The 26007-nt window shown below is 33.7% G+C and overlaps 1 protein-coding gene across 1 annotated transcript in view; it reads left to right on the forward strand.

Moving 5' to 3' along the window:
- Ttc37 (tetratricopeptide repeat domain 37) overlaps positions 1-26007 on the forward strand; it is an 87259-nt gene that overhangs the window by 15837 nt on the left and 45415 nt on the right. The window contains exons 9-26 of the mRNA XM_042691098.1: positions 6092-6232; positions 7308-7409; positions 8185-8324; positions 10337-10423; positions 10534-10637; positions 11039-11165; positions 12159-12338; positions 13378-13502; positions 14979-15232; positions 16232-16334; positions 19091-19267; positions 19363-19507; positions 19673-19751; positions 19845-19906; positions 20014-20070; positions 22086-22154; positions 23167-23241; positions 24262-24403. Coding sequence (XP_042547032.1) covers positions 6092-6232; positions 7308-7409; positions 8185-8324; positions 10337-10423; positions 10534-10637; positions 11039-11165; positions 12159-12338; positions 13378-13502; positions 14979-15232; positions 16232-16334; positions 19091-19267; positions 19363-19507; positions 19673-19751; positions 19845-19906; positions 20014-20070; positions 22086-22154; positions 23167-23241; positions 24262-24403 — 2169 coding nt within the window. The remainder of the gene's footprint in view (positions 1-6091; positions 6233-7307; positions 7410-8184; positions 8325-10336; positions 10424-10533; positions 10638-11038; positions 11166-12158; positions 12339-13377; positions 13503-14978; positions 15233-16231; positions 16335-19090; positions 19268-19362; positions 19508-19672; positions 19752-19844; positions 19907-20013; positions 20071-22085; positions 22155-23166; positions 23242-24261; positions 24404-26007) is intronic.

The raw sequence follows: 26007 nt of genomic DNA on the forward strand, positions 1-26007 counted from the left end.
AAGTTATGTTTGATTAGTTCTGTTTTCTTTTTATTCTTCCTCTAAGCCAGAGTTTCTTTTCTTTTCTTTTTCTTTTTCTTTTTTTTTTTTTGGTCAGTTGTGGGGCCTGAACTCTGGGCCTGGGCACTGTTCCTCAGCTCTTCAGCTGAAGGCTAGCATTCTACCACTTGAGTCACAGCGCCACCTCTGGCCTTTTCTGTTTATGTGATGCTGAGGAATCGAACCCAGGGCCTCATGCATGCAAGGCAAGCACTCTACCACTGAGCCACCTTCCCAGCCCTAAGCCAAAGTTTCTTTATTCTGAAAATTAAGAACTTCTGAAAATCTTGAAAAGCCTTGTAAAAGCTGTTCCTTCCTCCCCCACAGTACTATGGTATCTGCAGAAATGGCTACTACATAGCACGTAATCACTACTTCCCTTCCACCCAGGACAAACATTTTCTTTTGTCTTGTTCTGGATGTTGAAACTTGAAGGTTCATTTTCACAATAACTCAATTTGTAAAATGTAATAAGTTGTAAATAGCCTTTATAGTTCAATTGTTTGTTGAAATGTTTTTTCATGCTAAATGACCTTTTTATTTATCTTGCTTTGTTGCTGAAATAGGGAGGGGAGGATAAGAACACTTAGTTGTTAAATTCAAGCAGAAAAAGAGCCTGTGATTTTTGGTGTGGGGACAGGGGATAATACTCAGTGATAGTGCACTTGCTTAGCAGGGATAAGGTTCTAGGTCCCTTCTGAAACACTGGAAAATCAATACATATTTTTTATTCTAGAAGTAATTGAAAATCCAGATTAAAATAAGGAAATAAATATCCTTTCAAATTGTACAAGTTCTCTATACCCTCAAGCAAGATTTACTTGAAAGAAATATTCTACAATATCAATCAGTTTCTCTAGTATGCCAGAAATAAAAACAAATTAGTTATTAAAGAAAAATTAATCTTTTTTGTAATTCACTTTAGAAAACAGATTTCCATAGGTATTAGTTTGCATCCCATCTGCAAAACACTCTTTATCCATGGACTGTGCCCCAAGTTTGACTTAAAAAATACATACTAATATGTATAAGTAGTTGTACAAAGGAGTTGCATTCAACAAAGCAATTCATGAATACAGTGCATCTTGAGCAGTGTCACCTATCCCTCCTACCATTCCTCCTCCTTCACTCTGCTTAATTGTGTAGTATATGTATTAATTATTTTTGCCACTTAACAAAGCAGTTTATGTATTAAATGCATCTTGATCTTTCTCACCCCCTTCAACATTTTACCCACCTTTGACCTACCCCCTTCTTTTCCCTGAATTTTGTGGCATATACAGTGAATTCTTGACTGTATTCTCCTCCTCTTCTCCTCTTCATCTGTCTACCCATCTCCCCTTGGCTCCACCCTCCCCCTCTTCCCCACCATCTTGCAAGTATTTAGTTCCTGGTGAAATAAGGTGGCTGAGCCTAAATAATTTCTTGCAGACATCCTGGTGTCTAGGCAGGAGATTTGGGGCTGTCCACCCAGTCCAAGGCCTAGAGTTGAGACAAGCCATCCTTTGAAGTGCAGATATACCTGGCTCAATCAGGTGAGCTAGGAGTGCTGTGCTTTCGAGAAATGAATATATCATAGCCTTAGGAAAGCTTTGATTCACTCCATAATGGCTTGAATCACCTGCCTCTGAATAGCCTCTAAGCATAACATATGTGGATGGTTAAGGCCTGGGGAAGTTTTACTGGTACCTGAGTATGTCTATTTAAGTTCTAGCATCTTGTCTTCTTAGTGGGGGAGGGTGATGTACCTCCTCTCCCTTCCCCCCAGGTGATAGGTATACTTGAATCCCTAAAACAGGGGTGGGCACTTGGCTGATAGGTTGCTGAACCTGTCAGTCCAGTGCCTGGGACTTGAATTATCCTGTAACCCTGCAAGGACCCTATTTAGGTATGGAAAAGTACATGCACTGGGACACCATGCCACATGTGTCTCCGTGATCACATTCTGTGTCCTGTCTCCTGGCTTGTCTCCATTCATCATGGCATTTGGTATTGTTTTTGTTCTTTCTTTCCTGTCTGGCCTGTTTCCTAATTGTGTTATGTGTATTTGGGGGCTGCAGGCCTTTGTGACAACTGGCTGTCTGTGGCCTGCTGTGTAATAAAGACTCTAAAATTCCATCTACCAATGTGACTTCTGAGAAACTTCACCTTACAACACTGGTACTTATTTTGTTGGTCTTTGACTTAGTCTTTGTAAAGAATTATACTATTTCAGCTTTCTGCAGTGTCTATTATACTTCAGTTATTACATTTGTAACAATTTGCATATAATCCAGTATGTTTACTTATAGATTCATAGTCACATTCTAGCTACTTCAGATGAAGGAAGCCATGCAGCCTTTGTTTCTCTGGTTCTGGCTCATTTCACTTAATATAATTTTTTTTATGTCTTTCCATTTCCTTATGACTGGTGCAATATCATCCTTTCTAATAGATGAATAAAATTCCATTGTGCACATTACCACATTTTCTTGATGCATTCATCCACTGAGGGGCATTTGGGCTGATTTCATATCTTGGCTATGGTATAAATAGTGCTATAATGAACTATGGTTGTGCTCTAGAGCCTTGTTTGTACTCTATTTAATAAATGCTCAGGAGTGGAATAGGCTGGAAGAAAGAGCTTCTTCAACAATTGGTCCTGGCAAAACTGGAAATCCACATGCAGAAAACTGAAACTAAATCTTTATGTATCACCTTGTACCAGCTTCATTTCAAAATGGATCAAAAACCTCAATGCTAAACCAGGAATCATGAAACTATTATAGAAAGAGGTAAGGGAAACACTAGGGCTCTTGGGTACAGGCTGAAACTTAGGTAAAGATTTGGAAATACAACAAATCAAAGGAAAACTTGATGAATGGAATTGCATCAGACATAAATGTTTCTGCATGGTGAAGGACATAGCTAACAAGCAAAAAGAAAACCCACAGAATAGAAGGTTTTTACCAGCTATACTTCAGACAGGGGCCTAACACCCCAAATATATTTAGAGCTTAAAAAATTAAAACATCAAAAAATAACTCTTCAAAGAAAAAACAACCCAATTCATAAATGGGCTAATGACTTAAAGAAAAACTTTTCAGAAGAAGTAAAAATGGCCAATAGACACATGAAGAAATGTTCAGCATCTCTGGCCATGCAAATCAAAACAACACTGTGATTCCACCACACCCTAGTTACAATGGTTATTATCAAGAAAACAATGAATAATAAATGCTGATGAAGATGCAGCCAAAGAGAACTCTGTTATACTGTTGGTATTAACACTGTTGATGGGAATGTAAGCTTGTTCAGCAACTATGGAAAGCAGTATGTAGGTTCCTCAAAAAACTAAATATAGAACTACCCTATTTACTTGCCATTTTGAGGACAAGTGAACAAAACAATAGCAACAACAAGCCAATGTTTTAAGCTATTTTAAAGTCATAAATCTCTAGTCTTTGAATCCTTTTAATATTAAAAAGAGGATAAGTTAGTGATTTTTCTATTCAAAAGCATTGATACCTATTTTCTTTCTGTTTTATTCTCAACAAAGATTTTTTTAGGTAGTATTCTCAACAAAAATGAATATGGAAGAGAGAATTGAGGGTGCAAGGAATCTTCACACAGCATGTTATTATATTAATGCTGCTAGTTTTTGTTACATGGTCCTATGTGGAGAATTTGTTACCAAGAGCTGCATGAATATAGTCTTCCAAAATCTCATTTTGTTTCTATAATTGTACTTTTAGGTATTAACAAAGAATATGTTACATCGGTTTACCTTCTTTTAGAAGTTGCCCTGTTCATCTTAAGCCTTTTGAAAAGTGCTTATACATGCTTTTCTTACCCATGTACAATTTTAGGTACTCTAACTTTGGATGATCATTGGAGAGATGCATGATTGGCTTTTCCCTTTTTTCATCCCAGGTGTGTTTTTTCCCTAATAAGCACAGTTTATGTTGCCAAGGTAATCTCTCATTAATTGTTCCTATGGAGTAAGACAGTTCTGATTCAGATAGGTAGAAATTGAAGGTAAAATTTTAATAGCATTTTTCCCCTTTTTTTGGATGTCAATATATTTAATTTTCTATTTTAATTCTTAGTTTTTACCTCTTGAATAACAATTCATGATGGTATTTTTTAAAGAATTATAAAAATATTAATGAATGTCTCACATGTATGAGATTGATACTTTCTAAAAGTTACCATTTGTTTACAGGGGCAACAAAAAAAAGGTTGTATTTGTTAGACTACAGTAAAAGTGGATTATGGTATTTTACCATATGGTATTGTCTAACAACTGTAGACCTGTGGTTCTTAAAGTATGATCTCTAGAGCTAGTTTGAAATGCAAATTATTAAGTCTTATACCAGACTTACTAAATGAGAAACTATGAACAAGACTTAGAATGCTGTATTTTAAGTTATTTGGTGCTTAGTGTAGACATATCTACTTCAAATAATGCTGCTTGTTAGAAACCGGGAAGAGCATTGCTTTGTTTGGGAGATTGTAAGGGGATTGGGCTAGCATATTGTTTATATTTATGGAAGCAATTGTGAGAACATTAACAGAAAAATACATGTCTGGAAGCATAATAGTAGCAGGCATGTGTCTTTTTCTTTTTAAATTTTTTTGGTCAGTCTTGCGGCTTGAACTCTGGGCTTAGGCACTGTTCCTGAGCTCCTTTTACTCAAGGCTAGTGCTCTACCATTGAGCCACAGCTCTACTTTTGGCTTCCTAGCCTGGACTTCCCAGTCTGGATTGGCTTTGAACTGTAACCTTCAGATCTCAGCCTTCTGAGTAGCTTAGATTACAGGCATGAACCATCAGCCTCAAGCTAGGTATGTGTCATTTGTTGATTATTAATCATAAGTTGATTATTAATCAATTTGAATTCATATTTTGCCAAACAGTACTAAAGCTTTCATTCTTTAGCTGTTATGATTTTAAAAAATGGTGCTAATTTGTATTTCTATATAACTTATTACTTTTGGATTTTACATCTGTACGTTTCTGATTTTGAAAAGTTTATTTGGTACTATGCAAATACTTTACCTTTAACATCTATGAATAAAACAGTGGTTCCACTTATGGGTTAAGGGTCATATTTTACATGGATATTAAGGCAGTAGGTCTTTTCAGATAAATTGTTTTTATTTGTTTTCTGTATTTATTGTTTCAAATTACAGTAACTTTACTTTTCGAGAACTTTCTTGTGTGATTAAGTAATTTGAGTGCTGAATGCTATTCTTCATCTAAAACCAGAAATCATATATTAAATTCTTTGCATACTTTTCTTGAGATAGCAATCCTCAGATTGACAGAGGTTGAAGAAAATAGAAATATAACAAAATATATAAATGTTTTCTTTTGAGAACCTAAGCTAGCCTTGAACTCAAAGTCCTCCTGCCTCAGCCTCCTTGGTGCTAGGAATATACACATATGCCACCATGCATGGCTGTATATAATGTTTTCTAAACAAAATTGTTTTATCAGAATAAATTTAAAAATAAATGCTATCATTAGGTTGTTAGTAAGTTTAATTATTATATAGAATATAGCTCATAAATAGGTGGAAACCTATTTGCTGAACACTGCGATTAAGTCATTGTTCAGTGTCCTGATCCTAAAATGCTAAAAAATTCCACTGGATTTGGCTACTATGTGCCTTTGTAATGTATTGCTGCTCACAGACAGAGGTTGATGTGAATATCTCCATTTGACAGAAGGTCCTTCATTTAACAACTGAAATTGTTCCTGATGAATAGGAAAGAGAGATCTGGCATGTCATAGGTTGCTCAACTTAGTCTACTGGTGCTATGACTTGAGGTTCAGTGTCTTTGGATAAAGTGGTTTCTACTTAAAATATTTTAGAAGATGAAGGATTATAGTTTATAAGATTATTTTTCTGTATTTGCTAGTTTATTTAAGTTTTGAATTCTTAGAATCAAATGGTAAAATATGTCTACAGCTTTTGGGATTTAAAACCTTGCCTATATATACATCTATAGATCTATATCTATATATATATGTGTACATGTCTAATAACTTTCTTTTTTAATTCCAGGAAATCTTACTGATGAAGGACATCAGTATTGTTGTAAACTAGTGGAAATGAATTCAAAAAGTGGCCCAGGTCTCATTGGCTTAGGTATTAAGGCAATACAAGACAAAAAGTATGATGATGCTATTAGTAATTTAACAGAAGGTAAATATATGGTATATAGCATTTAACCTAAAGTGTGACTGGTATTTAGTCAATGGGCATTCATCTTAGAGCTTTGCTTTAAGGAAATATCTAAGGTAGAAAGGGAAAAATTGTGTCTGCATATTCTGGAGTTTGCTTGGGTTTGGATTCCAACTCTCTTACTCACTAATTTTAAGACCATGGAAAAGCATGTTAATTTTTTTTTTTTATTTGGTCATGGGGCCTGAACTCTGGACCTGGGCGCTGTCCCTTAGCTCTTCAGCTCAAGGCTAGCACTCTACCACTTGAGTGTCAGCCCTGCTTCCAGCTTTTTCTGCTTATGGGGTGCTGAGGAATCCAACCCAGGGCCTCGTGCATGCAAGGCATGCACTCTACCACTGAGCCACCTTCCCAGACCCGCATGTTAAAATTTCTATATCTTAGTATTTTGATTTGTAAAATAAGGACAGTTTTAAGAAGTATTTAACTTCTAAGTCTTTAACTTAGTCTCATCAAGTATATTGTTTCTGGATGAACATACATTCAAGCAAAAATTTAACTAACAAATACAACTTAGGCAAGTAGATGAAGGGGATGCGAACATTTTAGCCCAAGAGATGAGTCTATGAGATATCCTAAGGTCTGAGGAAAACTTACTCTAAGTATAGTTCACCAAGATTTGAGGTTGCAGGAGGGGCAGGAAGTGAAAACCCTTTTTTTTGTTTTTGTAAGTTTACAAGTTAACTTGAGAACAGTGAAGAGTGAAAAGTTTTAAGAAAGGGAAATTTATAATATAATTTGGGGTGTTTTGTTTTATTTTTTTAGAAATATTGTGACAATAGTGTAGAGAATACCTTGAAGTAGAGGTCAGGTACTTACCGTGACCTGGGATAAAGATGGTGGGGATCTCAACGGAAGTGTTGGTGGAAGAGGTGGAGAAATGTGAATGGAGTGATGGATTGAGGCACAGAATCTGTATGGTTAATGATTGAGTAGATAGGAGAAGATCAGAGTTGGACTTGGAGAATAGGTAGTGGTGCTAGTAACTTAAGTTCTCCTGGGAACTTTTGCTTCTTGGTTGTTTTTATCTTTTTAGGATTAAAGGCAAGCCCTCTCTGCATAGCTGGGTGGTATCATCTGGCAGAAGCCCAAGTCAAAATGCATAGACCTAAGGAAGCTGTTCTTTCATGTAATCAAGGTATCTTTGACATCTTTTGTATTTACATATAAGAATGGTCAGTATTGTTTTCATCCTAAAGGAGAAAGATAGTGCTTTAAAAAGGCCTTTAATTTTAAATTCTAATTTAAATTTCACCAAGGAGATGAAATAAATGCCAAATCTACATATAGAAATTTTGACATAGTTCATATTTGGTGGCTATACTCTACCTTAGTAACAAGGAAATTTCTGGTGTGCAAAGAACCTTTATGAATCTTAATTTCTCTGATGTAGATAAAAGAAGTCTTAGGTATCCGGAACTTAGTTGAATGTGGTAAGTGAGCTGTGGGACCTAGGAAATCATAAAAGTTACTTCTCTGTTTGTGACCCAATTATTATATAGGTTCATTAATTGAAAATCAGTTCATTTAGATCTTTTCTAGTTCAGCTTCTTTTAGATTTCCCATTCCAGCATTCACAACTTGTCATGTGTATTGGCTTTAACTAAGAGTTTCATTATGTAACAGATGTAGGTAGCTATTGTTTTGGTTCAGGATCTTTAGTTTTATATGTCATGTGAAGATACAGGTTTCAAATTCATATGTTTTGCTCTAAATTGAAATCTTTCTGTAAAGAGTTCAGGTAAGAATTTATATTAACCTTTGAATTATTATTCATATATATACTCTGTTAGAAATTTGTGCATATCATATACCATGCTTATTATATATCATAATACTATGTGTTATTCTTCAAAAGCAAATAAAGTAAATAATATGGTTACCTTCATTCAGATGTCTTTAATTTTTGCCAGCTCTGAATCACATAGGAAATATCAGTGCATCTGGAGGCAGTTTTTATCAGAAAAATCTTTGTCTTCGTTTGAAAGCAGAGGCTTTGATTAATCTCTCTGATTGTGAGTCTTCAGAGGAAGCAATTCACACCCTTGATCAGGTAGACTGAATATTCTTTCAACTCTTAATTAGTTTCCATTCAGCCAGATACCAAGCATCTTTCTCTAATAAAAATGAACTTATATCAACTTTGGCTTATGAGTATGAATTCATCATATCCATTCTTTGATAACCCATTTACACAGTTCAAGATTTTCTTGGTTAAATAATTATATGCTCTTCAGTGAAGCCATGTTTTCTTTTAATAACAGTTTTAGCTGTTATTTTTACTTCTTTTTATCCTCGTAGGTTATTATTTCTTGATTATTATAAACTTGGTATTCCAAACTTTTAAGAACATGTTTTACAGATTAGTGACAAGTTGAATTGAAGATTCATAGTAGAGATTGTCATTGGCTTCCTTCAAAGAAAGATTTTTTTTTAAAGGAGGAAATTAATTTCTTAATGTGTTTGGTTCAAGTATTTTGAAATTCTCTAGCCAAAGCATTAAACAGGTAAATTGTGACTTATAACAATTATATCTTCAAAATTTATACAAGATAATCGCTATTTTTGTTAAAATTAAAATTATATCACTTCGATATAGAGGCTTTTGAGTTAAAAAGCCTTTTTTTGTATATTTCATATGTTTTGGTATTTCTTATGATTTACTTAAAATTATAGGAATTGTCAGCATCTTTTAAGAGTTAATATCTAATTTTTTATTTTATACTTACCTTTCCCCAATAAGGCATTTTGTGTGAGTGCTTCTTGAAGACCTTTTCTATAATTCACATACACACACATATGCACACACACATGCAGAGAAGTTTAATTTAGAATTAGAAGAGTCTATGCCTAAGATTAAAAAAATGTACAAAGATAAGTACAGAGCAAGTATCTTGCTTTGTTAGAAAGGAAGGAAATTGACATTAGTAATGTTAGAAGGGTTCAGGAGCTAGTATGATGAGTTTCTCAGTTGCTAAAGAGGTCATTAATAACTGCAGTACATTGTAAGACACAAACTTAAAATTTGTTTGTGTATAGCAATTCAGAAAAATCAAGAAAACTTCAAGAAAACAAAAATCGTTGTAGGTTGCTAAGGTGCCATTTAGAAAGAATCTGTCCCTTTTCTCTTTCCTTCATGAAATGTTCCTCATAACAAAAGTACATATATAGGGAGGAGAAATTTCTTTTTGTTGAAGAATTTCGTGTTATTAGGGATAATGAAATATAAAATCTTAATGAGTAGGATCTAATGAATGAGGATCCACAGCTGCTAATATCACAGTAAGACAGCCAGCCAGATATAACCACATACAAGTAAACGAAGTATTTTCAGTAGAATATCAACCTCAATCAGATCAAGCGTCCAGACTTACTACTAAAATGCCAAGGAAATGTTAAACACAACGAGAATACACTCAGAAAAATCAGACTTTACGAAACTATAGCATATGACTTATATTGTTTTTTTATTATCTGAAAAGTAGAAAGAAAAGCAATAGGAGGGAAATCTATAGATTAAAAGAGAATATGTTATCTCCACTGTAACAAAAGGGAGACATACACATACACATCTAGGACATCCTTCAGCCAATTGATTAAAACTAATAAATTGCTCAAAAGCATGTATAAGGCAACTGGGAAATTTGATGATGTGAAAGATGTACAGTTGACTCATTTAGATGAGATGATAGTGTGCTATGTTATTTACACATTAGTTTATCTTTTAGATATAGGTACTGAAGGATCACAGATGAAAAGTTATCATATGTAGATTCGTTAAAAACCATCTGAGCAGGAATGTGACAGAATGGGTAGATGTATATATGAAAAAAGGATTGACTTTAAATTTGGCTTCATGATGAGAACAAGTATGCTTATTATACTGGTCTCTTATTTTTTCATATATTTGAAATGAAGAAGAGTATTAATAGTGATAGAAAGTAGGACCTCTGTGTCTTTATTCTATTAGGACTATGATCTTCTCTATCATTCTTTAGTTAAAGCAAACACTGCTGCACTTCTGTTGAAGGAGATTTATAGCGATTGTTTATAATTGTTTTGTAGGTTTCTGATGCAAATAATGTTCCAGAACTTTTGGTTCTCAAAGGTTTGGCCTATCTGAACAAAGGTTCATTAGATGAAGCTACAAAGGTTGGTGGGTTTTTTTTTGTTTTGTTTTTTTAAAATTCAAACTGAGTATTGTTTAAAAATTTAACATAATTTTTATGTAGAAATAGAATTGACTGCCATATACTTTACAGATTATGGAAGACCTTCTCTCTTCTTACCCTGACTTAGCTAAAGCTCATGCTCTTGAGGCTTTGATTCATTTTACCAAAAAGGACTACGTCCAAGCAGAAAAGTGGTAAGAATATAAAGATCACTTATAAATCTAGTCACATGTTAGCTTATTATATTTTTGAAAAATTCAAGATGGGTTTGATGAAGATCTAGTTTGTATAAGTTTAATTGCTAAAAGCTTTAATAAGTCATGAAATTTTAAGAAATATATTTCTCATTTAACACAATAAGAAAGATTATTAGATTTTGAATCTAGCATATAATAATATTTAGTAAGATATAAGAATTGATGTATACTATGTAACATGACATGATAGTACAGAAAGGCTACTGTACTGGTTAAAGTTCCACTCAAACTCTGATTGGTCCATCTGGGAGTCTTCTATATTTTTGTACTTGTGTGTATGTACAAACATACATGCACATTTACTCAGCATTCCTTTTTATTCCGTCTTGGTCACATAGTTTCCACAGAGCTCTTGAGAAAGACGCTGAAGTTGCTGAATATCATTACCATCTGGGACTAACCTATTGGTTTATGGGTGAAGAGACAAGGAAAGATAAATCAAAGGCTCTTACCCACTTTCTGAAGGTATACAGATGTTACTATTCAATTCTTCATTGAAGTGGTTCATTATGGAATCATATGTAGGAATCATATAAGTTAGGTATTTAAAATTTCTGAACATTTTTTGTGTGCATCATTTCTTACACATGAGATTTTGTGAGAATTTTATGTGTGTTTTCAAGGAGAAAAATCTTAAAAGTGTGAAAATTTCTCTTTCAGAAATAGATGCTATAGAAAATGAGACATAATTATCTTTGAAAAAATATAGTTTTAGGTAATTTCTAATTTAGTTTTACAGAAATATCAGTCTAGCTTTTTAACTCTTGCTTTTTTCTTTAATATGTTTAATATCTGTAAGTTATATTCTTGACTCATAAGAGCAAATTAACAATAACTATAATTTCACATTTCCTTTGCCAAGGAAGTAATTGTTTTGCCTCCTTTTTACTTTAAGTAGTGAGGTTCAATTTATTATTACTCTATCTATCATCTATCTATCTATCTATCTATCTATCTATCTATGTATCTATCTATCTATCTATCTATCTACCTATCTATCTATCTATCTATCTATCTATCTATCTATCTATCTATCTATCTATCTATCTATCTATCTATCTATCTTTGGTGCTGGTTCTGGGGCTTGAACTCAGTGCCCAGGTGCTGTCTCTGAGCTTTTTTGCTCAAGGCTAGTGCTCTATACTTGAGTCACAGCTCTACTTCAAGCTTTTTGGTAGTTACTAGGAAATCAGAATCTCACGGACTTTCTTGCCCCACCTGGGTTTGAACCGTTATTCTTGGATCTCAGATTCCTGAGTAGCTAGGATTACCGGTGTGAGCCAGTGGCGCCCTGCAAGGATCGACTTTTATGTCTACTTTAAGTCCTACTCTAAAAATATTTTAGTCCATTTTTGAGCATTTAATAATACTATATCTTTTTTCTTTAAATCTTTTGTGATTTTAAAGATATTTATCCCAGTAACTTTTTAATGTTCTGTGTCAATATTTATTTCAAAGGCTGCAAGACTGGATACATACATGGGCAAGGTTTTCTGCTATTTAGGTCATTATTATAGAGATATAGTGGGTGACAAAACCAGAGCCCGTGGATGTTATAGAAAAGCATTTGAATTGGATGACACCGATGCTGAATCTGGAGCTGCAGCAGTTGACTTAAGTGTGGAGCTAGAGGATATGGTATGTCTAGTAACCACTTACATCTTTTCTTTTTTTTTAAATCCAGGATGTATAAATGGAAACATTTTTAGGGATTGTTACAGGGAAATAAATGCTGAAATATATTGTCTGTGAATGAAGATAGTAAAATAAAATTCACTGAAATAAAAATAAAATACGCTGAAAGTTGTTGAATAATAGGGGCTAGGAGGGAGGGGGAATGGAAGAGTAAGTGGAGGGGTCACTCTGACTAAAGTACCAAATGGCTAACATATGAACTGCCACAGTGAAATTTTCAACACCTAACATACACAAAAAAATGGTTGACAAGAATGTCACGTGTCTGGTAGATGGAGGAGGGTGACTAAACAAAGTAAAGGAGGGTAGATATGGTTAAAATACTTCATTTACATGTGTAAAAATGAAACAGTGAAGCTTTTTTTTTTAATTGTGAGAATACCGTACAGAGGAGTTACAATTACATGGGCAAGATAACGAGTACATTTCTTATCAAGCATTGTTGCCTCCTCTTTGTTTCCCCTTCCCATTCCTTCCCATACTCCCCCCCCTCCCCCGACCCTCCCCCCCCCCCCAAGTTTTAAAGTTTGTTTTTCGACATAACGACTTGTACATCTCATTGTTGCAATGGGTCCACCTTTTTGTTGAGATTTCTTTGGGAATTGAGGAAAAATTGGAGAGTTCCCCTGATTCTGATCAGGGTACATTGTATGCACATGTGGATGTGTCAAATGAAATCCTCTTGGATGACCAGTTGATACTAATAAGAACATAGAAGAAAATATGCATATACTTGAAAGTTAACATTCACTTTTTTCTTTGTAAATATAATAGAAATGTCTCGTCACCACATATAAATAGGCTAAATTTTATTTTCATTGGCAAATATTAAATTATTTATGACACTATTGAAAACTAGTTTGATGTATAGCAATATAAGTTCAAAAATGAGGCGAGGGAAATAAAGTATATTGTTATACTTTACAAAGATATGCTTTATTTTTAGGATATTCAGTTACTAATATTAATATTTTCTTATTAGGAAACTGCCTTAGCTATCTTAACAACAGTAACTCAAAAAGCAAGCGCTGGAACAGCGAAGTGGGCCTGGCTTAGGCGAGGACTGTACTATTTGAAAGCTGGTCAACATTCTCAAGCAGTGGCTGAGTAAGGCATCTTATTGTATTTATGCTTAGAAAGTATAATGATTTTTTTTTTTGTCGGTCATGGGACTTGAACTCTGGGCCTGGGCACTGTCCATGAGCTCTTCAGCCCAAGGCTAGCATTCTACCACATGAGCCATAGCATCACTTCTGGTTTTCTGAGTGGTTTATTGAAGATAAGAGTCTCAGACTTTTTCTTTCTTTCTTTTTTTTTTTTATTGTGAGAATACTGTACAGAGGAGTTACAATTACAAGGGCAAGATAACGAGTACAACTCGATCCTCAGATCTCATCCTCCTGAGTAGCTAGGATTACAGGCATGAGCCACCGGTACCCAGCTAGTATAATGATTTTGTGAGGTAAATTTCTTTTATTCTCCAAGTAACTTTATGGCCTCTTACTGGATACACACATATACAGAGTATATGTTTGTTTTTGTGGATTTTTTTTTTTTTGGCTAGTCCTGGGGTTTGAACTCAGGGCCTAGGCACTGTCCTTGAGCTTCTTTCGCTCAAGGCTAGCACTCTACCACATGAGTCACTTCTGGATTTTTTTGGTAGTTTATTAGAGATAAGAGTCTCATGGAATTTTCTACCCAGGCTGGGCTTTGAACTGTGATTCTCAGATCTTAACCACCTGAGTTGCTAGGATTATAGGTGTGAGACACCAGCACCCACCTAGCTCATGTTATATTTTGGGAAAAGAAATAACAAGATTTATATCTTTTTTCTGTAAAAGCAGTAGAATTTCACAAATGGGTATAATTCTGTACTCTTATTAAAGAAATAGCCAGTTTAGAGAAATTTATTCTTAATAGTCTCGTACAGCTAGAAAGTTCTCAGTAGATACTTCAGTAATAATATAAAGTTCAAGTAAAGATCTTTGTTCTCCTGCTAAAATTAATTTTCACAAAATAGATATTTGGCAGTTTGAAAGGCATTTAGAACAAGTCATATATGATCAGGTTTAGTCATTTGATTTGAACTGTAACTTCAGGATAAAGTGAATCAAGATAAATTCATTTCTAATTTATGGTAGTGTCTAAAATATATGCATTTTGAATTTTTCATAAAAGTGGAATTTGGTCAAAAATTTAAAGCATCCCTCTTATTTGGTCAAAAATTTAAAACATCGCTGTACTTACATATTTAGTGGAAGGATTGCTATTGGGGGTTTATAGACTGATGAGGCAAACTGAGATACTATGTATGTAGGAAGGATTGAAAACTGGAATTTTTTCAGATAATCAAGAAAATGAAATTTAGCGCTTTTCCAAAAATGTATACTGTTTTTACTCATTCTGGAATTATTATAATAAAGCTTTGTAGTATTAAAAACATTCATAATGACTAATATACCTGCTTTACATAGTATTTTTGTAAATAGAAGGACCTATAATAGTGATTAACTTGAATTATTTCATATTTTCCTTTTGATGTATTTTACTTTTAATTCTCTTACTGTTTCTTTACATTTTAAGCTTACAGGCAGCCTTAAGGGCAGACCCAAAGGACTTCAACTGTTGGGAGTCTTTAGGAGAGGCATACTTAAGCAGAGGTGGTTATACAACTGCTTTGAAGTCCTTCATAAAAGCCAGTGAACTGAACCCAGATTCCATATACAGTGTGTGTAAGGTTGCAGCAATACAGCAAATCCTAGGCAAGTATAAGGAGGCAATAGCCCAGTACCAGCTGATCATTGCCAAGAAGGAAGATTATGTGCCTGCCTTGAAAGGTAATTTCTCTTTAAGAGTTCTGACTTGTATGATATTGAAGTATAAAATCCTTGAGTAAATTGCCTAACTGAGGTATCTCAAATAACTTGAAAAGAACTTAGTCAATTGCAAGTATCCGATCTAATATTTTATAGTATAGCTCATGTAGCTTTGAATAGAAAAAGATAAAATTTTGTTTCATAACTCAATAAATTGTATGATAGAGGTTTAATTTTTGGGTAAATGTGATAGCTATTAGACTTAAAAGCTCATTTACATTTTTTAAACTTCATAAGCAAATTACATTGTTGTATAATTAAGTTGATTTTAGTATCTGTAGATATGCATTTTTTCTTAACAAATTACTTTTGGTTGTCTAAGGAAAAGTAACATATCATATAATCTACATTTTGTATTATTATATCTTACCATTTAAAAAATGTGGAACCTGTTATTTCTATTTCCTCTATTTTCTTCTCCTTTTCAAAGAAATGGTTGAGGTTTAAATCCTTATTGGCATTGTTTTGAATAACATTACTTAGGTTTTATAAGTTTCTTCTTTACTTTTTACACTAGAGAAGGAATTCTCTAGTTTATGAAATGCTTACCTGGCACTTGGCAAAAATCACTATTTTAATTAATTTTAAAGCATAGTTTGCTATACAGATTTTAATATAAAATGATCAAATTTTGTTTGGCAACAGATAAAGTCATTTAAAGTAATATTTAGAAAACATTTCCACTTTTGAAGCTATGGTTTTGATAAGAGACTATCCCAGTTAAGGGAATTCTTGGGTTTTATAGAGAAGATTTAATAATTTTTAGTGTATGTTTACTCTAAGAGAACCCTGACATTTGAATTCCTTACTAAATGCATGCAAGATTGCACATAAAGATAATAGGAAATTTCATTAAGTTTTGTTAATGTTTGGAAAGTAGCTTTAAAAATTATACATATTTAAAGTTCATCTCAAATGTTTGTTTTATATAGTTTAATGACAGCTGCAAACTTATTTTAGGCTTGGGCGAGTGTCATTTTATGATGGCTAAGGCAGCTCTAGTTGATTACCTTGATGGCAAAGCTGTAAACTACATAGAAAAAGCTCTGGAATATTTTACTCGGTTAGTATTTTTAAATTATTTACTAGAAAATAATTTTATTCTGTTAATTATAGCAGTTATTTAATGTATCATGCATGAAGAATAACTAGCCAGTTAATCCCATAGCAAGCATAAAATATTAATTTTTAACATATAGAAACATAGTTTTTTGTTATTTTCTGGTGGTTGGCATGGTGTTACCTGGAAAGAGCAGGAAGGAAGAAGTGGTCTGCTGGTGGAACAACAGTTCTGATACCATATATTGTTCTTTTTCTCTCCAAGTTGGAAGTGGGGATATCCATAATAGAATTGATTATAGGGATTATGGTGAACAGTATGCTTTGTATCCAATAGAAAGGGCCTATTTTAATAGGCTTATTGGGGGACTGACATTGAAATAAAATAGGCAACCAAGTTTTGGAGAGAAACTGTAAGAAATAGAGTGGTATCTAATAAAAGAATAAAAAAATCTTAATAAATGTAGTATTTTACAGAAGTGCAAATAGGTGAATTTAAGTTCATTATAATTATTATTTGTAAAATATGACTTTAAAAGTCCAAAAATGATGCTGGAGATGATGACATATGCTTGCAATCGTAGCTACTTGGGAAACTGAGGCTGGAAGATTGTAAGCTCAAGGCTAGTATTGCAATATAGGGGAGATCTAATTTCAAAAAACAAAAATTTGTGCACAAGTTAGACAAACAGTTGTTTTTCTTAAAACAGCTTTCTTTCCTTTCTTTTCTAAGCTGCATTCTTCCATTTGCTATTTTTCTCATATCCAACCCTTCCAACCCTTTCTGTCCCATGATTTTTAATATTTTTGTGCTGGTTCTGAGCTTAGGTGCTGCCTCTGAGCTTTTTCACTCAAAGCTGGTGCTCTACCACTTGAGCCATAGCTCTACTTCCGACTGTTTGGTCATTAATTGGAGATAAGAGTCTCATGGACGTATCTGCCTGGGCTGTTTTGAACTGAGATCCTGAGATCTCAGCCTCCTAGGTAGCTAGGATTACAGGTGGTAGCCACTGGTGCCAGTCTGTACATTTTAATTTTTACTAAGTCTTACATAATATAGTTCTTCCCAAAGAGAAAGTTATTGTGAAGTGGACATGCTTTGTTTGTACAGGTATTTAAGATAAATTGTGCATTGCAATCCCTTTATATAGCTACTTAAAGTATTTTAGCTATAATATTGCTTTTCTGAGTATAGCAAATTTCATTCTGGATAACATATAGCACTCACAACCAGTTCTAAGGTCATATATAAAACATTTAAAATTAGAATCTTCAAACTTACTGTTTTTTCTAAATTTAAAAAAGTTTATGCCATCTCAATTATTATTAAAGGATGATGAGTTATTTATTGATAGAAATTTTATGTTTTAATTGAAATTTAAAAGATCTAAGAATAGTCATAGTATTCAATATACGTTTTGTAAGAAATGAACGATACAACTTGTTGACAGGGACAGGAGGGAGAAACTTGGGAAAGGCAACAAAAACAGTGACATTGTCCAAGAAAAACTATACTCATTGGTTGACATGTGGAATTGTAACCCTTCTGTACCACTCTGTAATAGTAACAATAAAATTATATTAAAATAACCATTTTTTTCTCTCCCTATTTTTTTTCATTTCATGCTGTCAATTTTAGAAACTTTTTAAGATGTTTAAAGGAACTTGGAATAATGTTGACTTTTCTTCTAATTCTCAAAAGTGGGTTTTCTTTTTTTTTCTTTTTGTCAGTTGTGGGGCTTGAACTCTGTGCCTGGGGGCTGTCCTTGAGCTCTTTAGTTCAAGGCAAACGCTCTACCATTTGAGCCATAGCACCACTTCTGGTTTTCTGGTGGTTAATTGGAGATAAGAGTCTCACAGTTTCTGGGATGGCTTTGAACTGTGATCCTCAGCCTCCTGAGTAGGTAGGATTATAAGCATGAGTCACCAGCTCCCGCATCAAAGTGGGTTTTCAATCATGATTGAAATAATGAATATTTCTCAGGAAGGCACTACATGTTTTGGCTGGTCTTCTCAAGTAGAAAAGGTTATAGAAAATGTTCTATCTGCTTGTCCATCTGCCTGTCACAGCAGTTTGTGATAACTGGTTGTTGAGACTTAAGTCAAATTACTGCGTTTTATTTATAAGATATTGAGAAAAATGGAGAGAAATTTATAGTTTTGCCTTTTCTTGTTCTAAAAAGAAATCTTCATCTCTGAAATATTTTTATTTACCTTTTGAGCTTATTTATTCTGCTCTCAATTCCTTCTGTAAATGTCAGTCTTCTTATTTTCATATTTAGATTTTTGTTATTTTTGGCCTTAAGATGAAAATCCTTTAAACTGTCTGAACATATTTACTGAGCATATTTACTCTTTTTTTAAAAGTTTATGGGATAGTCACCTATAAAATATGTACTTTACTAGCTTGCTCATTGCTTAAATAAACAAAAAGAACGTACTTTTAAATATTTAGTACTAAAGATAAAATGGTCCGGGAAAAATTTATTTAATTTCTGCTACCTTACACAAAAATAGTGAAGACTGCTGAAAGTTAGTTCCTTTCTTGTTCCTCCTTTTCCTTCCTTTTGTCTGCCTGTTAAGAAAGAGATAAGATATAATTATGGTAAAGGGTCTGCCAAAAGCTGTCATAGAGCTTGACTAAGATTGTAGCTAAGATTAGAATTTGTTTGTTCAGTTTTTCTATTTTAATTATAAGTAGTAATGTGAGACATACACCTTTTTGGTAATAATTTGAAAATATACTTTTTCTTCTTTTAGGGCCCTGCAACATCGAGCTGATGTATCCTGCCTTTGGAAGCTAGTTGGGGATGCTTGCACCAGCCTGCATGCAGTTTCATCATCTAAAGTGAATGTTAATGTTTTAGGAATTTTTCTTGGTCAGAAAGATGGAAAACAAACATTAAAGAAAAATGAGCTCCTCCATCTTGGAGGAAGGTAATTTATAAAAATTGCCATTTCTTAACATTGAAGTTGAATTTGGGCATTATAAAGATAACCATTTATTTTTTCTTTTTTTTCTTTTTTTATAGGTGTTATGGTCGGGCATTAAAATTGATGTCTACATCTAATACCTGGTGTGATCTTGGAATTAATTATTATCACCAAGCACAGCATCTGGCAGAAATAGACAGCAACACAAATGATGTTAAAGAATTGCTGGAGAAGTCTTTACATGTATGATTTTAAGAAATTTTTATGCACTTTGGAAAAAAATTGAGCTTTTATGTAGTTTTTTGATAAAAACTTTAGTGTTTTCATATAAAATCATATTTAATCATATTTGTGGAAATACTGATGTTCTAAGAAGTAAAAATTATTTTGATTTAACTTCTTTTTCAGTGTCTGAAAAAGGCAGTGAGACTCGACAGTAGCAGTCACTTATACTGGAATGCACTTGGTGTCGTTGCATGTTACAGTGGTGAGAATTGAGTAACACCTTATTACTTCAGTATTTTTGGAAGGTTTTTTTGTCAGGAAGTGAAATTCAGTTACTTCAACTTTTCTATTTCAGGTGTTGAAAATTATGCCCTTGCTCAGCACTGTTTCATCAAATCCATCCAGTCAGAACAAGTTGTAAGTGTTTCATGTGCCCATTTAAAAAAGAACTTTAAAATTTAGTATTACCAATTTCCAAGGGTTTGAAGTAGCTGAATTTCATTTTTTTTAACTTATGTTTTTAGAATGCTGTTGCCTGGACCAACTTGGGAGTGCTGTATCTCATAAACGAAAACATTGAGGTGATGTGTTACCAGTTTTTTAGTGTAAAAATTAAAAATATTTTCTATTTATGATTTCTCATAATAAATAAGCTTCTTGTGATGAAATACTTTACACATTTTACCTCTTGGTATATCATAACTATGCTAATTAATGACATCTAGTTTATTTTGTTGAATAATGACTGTGTAATTAAATGATGATAATCAATTTATTATGTTGAGTGATACATACCTTCCTTCAACTATGATTATGAAACTTCTGATCTTATACTGATCTGATATTTAGAGGTTAAAAAAATTAATGAATTAGTTGAGTGTTTTCATCTGTACATAAGGAAGAGAAGTTCTTGTACACTGTTAAGGTAAGGGAGTGAAGGTAAGGGAGAGATGATTTAGTATTTAGTGTTTTACCTTTGCTTATGTGATTTAGATTTTAGTTGTTGGGGCTGGGAAGGTAGCTCAGTGGTAGAGTGCTTGCCTTGCATGAATGAAGCCCTGGTTTCGATTCCTCAGCAACACATAAACAGAAAAAGCCAGAAGTGGGGCTGAGGCTCAAGTGGTAGAGAGCTAGCCTCAAGCTGAAGAGCTGAGGGACAGCACCCAGGCCCAGAGTTCAGGCCCCATGAGCGACCTCTTCCCTCCCCCCCCCCCCCCCGCAAAAAAGAAGTGTCACTATTTACTCTGAAATAGTTGAACAGTTACACACTAGATTGTTGGAAATTAAGTAACTAGTACATGTTTATAGGTAATGTTTGAAAAGATGCCACATATACACAGATAATTACCGCAATTGTATTGTTTTGTCGTTCAGTATATTGCATCTTATCATAAAAAATCTTCCAGGGACTGGGAAGGTGACTCAGTGATAGAGTGCTTGACTTGCATGCATGAGGTCCTAGGTTCGATTCCTCAGCACCACATAAGCAGAAAAAGCTGGAAGTGGGACTGAGGCTCAAGTGGTAGAGCGCTAGCCTTCAGCTGAAGAGCTGAGGGACAGTGCCCAGGCCCAGAGTTCAGGCCCCATGACAAAAAAAAAAATCTTCCATAATATTCTTAGAAATACATTTAGTCAATGCAAAGACAATGACTTTAGACAATTGTAAATAGATTGAACATATTAATTTGGATCTTAAACTATATGAAGTGCTATATTTGAAGCCCGGTACATATTTAGCATGTTAAAAGTCTTTTGTCTGATCCCTAACACCTTATAAAAATAAAATAAATTAGCACATATTTCAAATCAAGTAGTTTCTCAGTTAATAGGACACAGATGTGGTTTTAGTTCATGACATAGTTATTGTTCATAGGGTTACTTTTTATTACTAAAAATAAGTCTCTCTCTACTCCATGCAGCAACACTTCTGACTTTTTTTCTTTGGTAAGTTAACTGGAGATAAGAGTCTCAAGGACTTTGCTGCTCCAGTTGACTTGAAACTTCAATCCTTAGATCTCAGCTTCCTGAGTAGCTAGCATTATAGACATGAGCTATCAGCACTGGCATAAATTACTTTTTGTAGCAGGAAAAAGTAAAAAGGATGCCAGTTAATGCCCCCAGTGAGGAATTTCTTGACTATCTAGTACAGAATTATGATGGGATTTCCTCTTTCTAAAGTAGCAGATCAATGTTTTGGACTTAGTTGGTTGTGAGTTCATATCCTTTTAGTTAATCTTAAAGAGAATAGATATAGCCTTATTGAAAATCATTTTTTCAAGCCTGTGACTAACAAATGGATATATAATTGGTTAAAAGTTCTGCAGACTGTAGGTTACTGGTGTTATGCTAGAGACTAGAACTCATAACTTGTTAAGAATCTATTGTACCAGGATTGTTTTAAGACCACATATATAGTAGCTAAGCATTAAGCAATGTGAATCATGCTCAAACAGTGAAGTTTGGGTTCATATGTATTTATGACATACTTAACTTTTTATACTCAATTATTTTGTGTTTTTTAAAAAATTATAATTTAATTTTAAATTTATTAAATTACTTAATGTGGTATTTTCTGTCTTTGCTTTTTTTTACCTAGCAAGCTCATGAAGCTTTCAAAATGGCTCAGTCCCTTGATCCATCTTATTTAATGTGCTGGATTGGACAAGTAAGATATATAACAGAATTATTAATAAACTTAGGACATAGTCTGTTCATGTAAGTAACAGTGATAATGACAAAGTTAACTCTTAAAAGCCTTCTTTGTACCAGTCATTATGGTTAGCTCTATCCACACATTATTTCAGTTACTCTATCGTCAGTCCTTTGTGTGGCAGCTGTTATTATACTCTATACATCTGCAAATTGATGCTCAGAGCTCCTAAGTATTATACCTAGGGTCACAGAGCTTATAGTTATTAAACTTTGTACCTCATCAGTTGACATTACTCTGCCTAAAAAGCAAGCCCAGAACTCTTTTACCTAGAAAATACACATTTACAAAGATCATTTTGATTATTCTTTTTCGTTCTCTATAAAACCATCACTTCATTTAGCACTTAGGAGTATACTCTCCTCTCTTATATTTAAATTGTTGCATGGCCAAATAGAATCATTGTTCTTAGTTACTAGTTTAAATCTGTCATTGACAGATTTACCTTAACGTATTAGTTCTTTGGATTTTTTTATCACCTGAAAAAGAAGGTAGCTGGAGTGGACTGAGTGGCCTTCAGTAGTTTGTCTAATTGAGGAATTATGATGAATTAGCAGTCAGTTCAAGGAACAGTATGAGAATCAGCCATTCCATTTAATCAATAATCTGAGATTAGATATTGTTTACTGTATTACTATTGAATCTTTTGTTTCTTGAAGCAAGGGGAGAGAGGAAAGAAAACAATTCTTTTTCCCCTTAAGTAGAATAGCATCTGGGACCAATGGCATTTTTGTGTTAATCTCTGTATCAAGTTATTGAGCCCAAGGAGAAAAAGAAAAAGAGCCGAGAGTATAGCTCAAAGCTGTAGAACACTTACCTAATAAGCTCAAAGCTCTGAATTCATACCTCAGTACTACCAAAACCATACTAACTTTGCTTTTAAGCATAGCTAGTATACCTTTGGGTCTACTAAATTTATTTATCATTATTTCTTTTTAAGTTATTTCTTTTAAAATATATCTTGCAGGCTCTTATTGCAGAGACAATTGGAAGTTACGACACCATGGATCTTTTTAGGCACACTACAGAACTCAGGATGCATGTAAGAATTTTAACATTTTTCTTGAGGATTCATAAATTAGCAGGTTATTCATACTAAGAAAATGGATAGTGGTATAAGATGGTAAAGATAGTAGATGTTTCTAATATTTGTTCTTCTTTAGAAGAAGATAAGTTAAATTCAAAGAGCTTCTACTTTTCTTCAGCTTTCAGAAGTTGATGAGGAAAATAATCTTACAATTTAATGGATATAGTAACAAGGTCAGAATAGAAACTAGGACCACCAAAAAAAGTAGACATGATGCTGCTTGCTGATGGCTTACACCTGTAATCATAGCTATTCATGAAGGCTGAGAGCTGAGAAGAAAAGTGTCTAGCCAGTTAAAAAACAAAAACAAAAACTGTACAGTAGGCATAGCTCAAGTGTCCCTGTATTCAAGCTCTAGTGCAAGCACAAAAAAAGAGAAGAAAAAAGTGGACATGAGGTGACAGCTAAACTTAGTGGACATGAAAAAAAAAATTATTTAGAGACGTTGTTAGTTTTGTTTGACCTGTGGGAATGTTGCTGAGAAAGGGAAAACTGACTCATCTCACAAGGCCATTTTCAGCACTTTAACCTATTTGATTCTTTCACTTAGGATGGGAGCAAATGATATAATTTTTTTTAATCTTGAGATGTTTGTGTCAGGAGGAGAGTTTAATCAAAACAGATTTAATTAAAATAGGTTTAAACAGTTTAAATTAAAATGGTAACAATAGAAGTGAAACTTAGGTCTGCCAGCTGAGTAAGGTGGCTCACAACATGATTAGTACTCGTGGGTATTTGTAGTAATCCTAGCTACCTGGGAGGTGAACATTGGGAGGAGCTCAGATGGAAGCTGGCCCAGGCAAAAAGTTTACAAGACCCCCTCAGAAGATAGGACCCTTCAAAAGCACATAACATTTCGCTTAAAAAAAGACTAGGTTGTAAAATTTAGTGTATTGAATTGTGTTGTTTACTTCTTAGCTTTTATTGGCATATTTATTACCCTATATCTACTTAATAACTTTTTCTTTTTTATAGACTGAGGGAGCAATAGGTTATGCATATTGGGTCTGCACAACATTGCAAGATAAAAGCAACAGAGAAACAGAGCTGTACCAGTACAACATCCTCCAGATGAATGCTATTCCAGCAGCACAAGTTGTTTTGTGCAAATATGTGGGTAAGGTATATGTTCTACAATATCAAGATTTGATAATATAACTTTAAGAATTTGTTGTTAATTCATTCCATATGAAATGTTAATGATTTTAAGACATAAGTCTGCTTTTTTTTGTTGCTGTGGCCAAGCAGTCTGCTTTTTTAAACTAAAGAATTGTGAAGAATGATTAGACTCATTAATGATTCAGGATGAAAGTGATTTACTTATACTGGAAAGTGTTTTGGTGCCTAGGCCTGATTCGCTACTGCTTTCTAACTTCTTCTAACTTCCTTTCTCTCCTTAGAAACGGTAAGTCATAATACTTTGGTTGTGGACTTGTGAGAATAAGATGAGATAATATTCATGAAGTGCCACACTCATTGCCTTTAACCACCCACTTTAAAGCCTGAGTTTTCCATAGGATATTGGAAACACAGGTTTAGGAAATTGACAGAATGCCAAAGTTTACTAGCCATTAAAAAAAATTATTTCCTGTCTTCTATAATGAAATTATCATTAGGTAGTTTTAGTCTCTGCTCTGCTACTTAGTAGTCATGAGTGAACCCTTGGGCATACCATACAATCGACTTTTAGGTTTGTCCGCATATACAAAAGAAACTCTCTACTGCTTAGAATTTAGTAAGCACTTAGGCCAGAGCACTTGGCCTCTGTAGATGTGATGGAAATGATAGCCTCTGACAAAACACCAACAAAAAATCAAGGGATATGAGCAAGAGATTCCAATAGCAGAAAATAACAAGAGAATAATGTGAAGATGAATAGCAAGACAAATGGCTCACCATAAAGAGATTCTATTCATTCATTTAGCCTGGTATACTTGTATAGAAAATGGTAAAATTGTCATGTTATGCAGTATGTCAAAATGAAAGACTAATAAGTACCTAGAGCTAAGGAGGTATATGATCAGAATTCTGATGAGTTACCTATAATTTAAAGTATAATTTATGTCAAGCTTTCAGTAAAATTTTGATATCTGAAATAATGAACAAATCATTTTCTAACAAATATGTGTAGATGTTTTTAATTTTTCTTAAATATCAAATATTTACTTGACAAACTCAACTCTTTTTTGCTTAGTACCTCCTCCCCCCCAAAAAAACCCCCAGCAAAGTAGAAGCAGTAAGATGCTGATGAGAGATGGAATGTAGTCTATCCTATTATAGTTTGTTTTAGGGCATCTTGTGTAGTTTGTCCTCAGGCACCTGTGTGTGACCAAGTTTTCTAATCTCCTTCTTATATAGTGACTTTAGGGATTTTGGAAGAATAACAGATTATCTGGTTTCCACCTTATGCTTTGATGTTACAACCTAACCAGTTACATAGATACATTTTTACATTGTACTTTGTTAATACATGTTTTTTGACATCACTGAAAGTACCCAAATCATCTTCTGTTCCTGGTATACAATATTGAAATTCTCTTCCTTAAAACATGTACAGACTGGAGCAGAACAATCAAAAGAAATTATTGTTAAATTAAATCACAATAAGGTTTGTTGATTAGCCACAAGATTGGATTTTCTTATAAATGTCTAGTAGTTTTAAGTTATATTTTCAGATTATTATACTGTAGAGAAAAAAATTAAACTCTAAAACTACAAGTT

Source organism: Dipodomys spectabilis, unplaced genomic scaffold (assembly GCF_019054845.1).
Source record: "Dipodomys spectabilis isolate Male_0828 unplaced genomic scaffold, ASM1905484v1 ptg000140l, whole genome shotgun sequence".
Lineage (NCBI taxonomy): Eukaryota > Metazoa > Chordata > Mammalia > Rodentia > Heteromyidae > Dipodomys > Dipodomys spectabilis.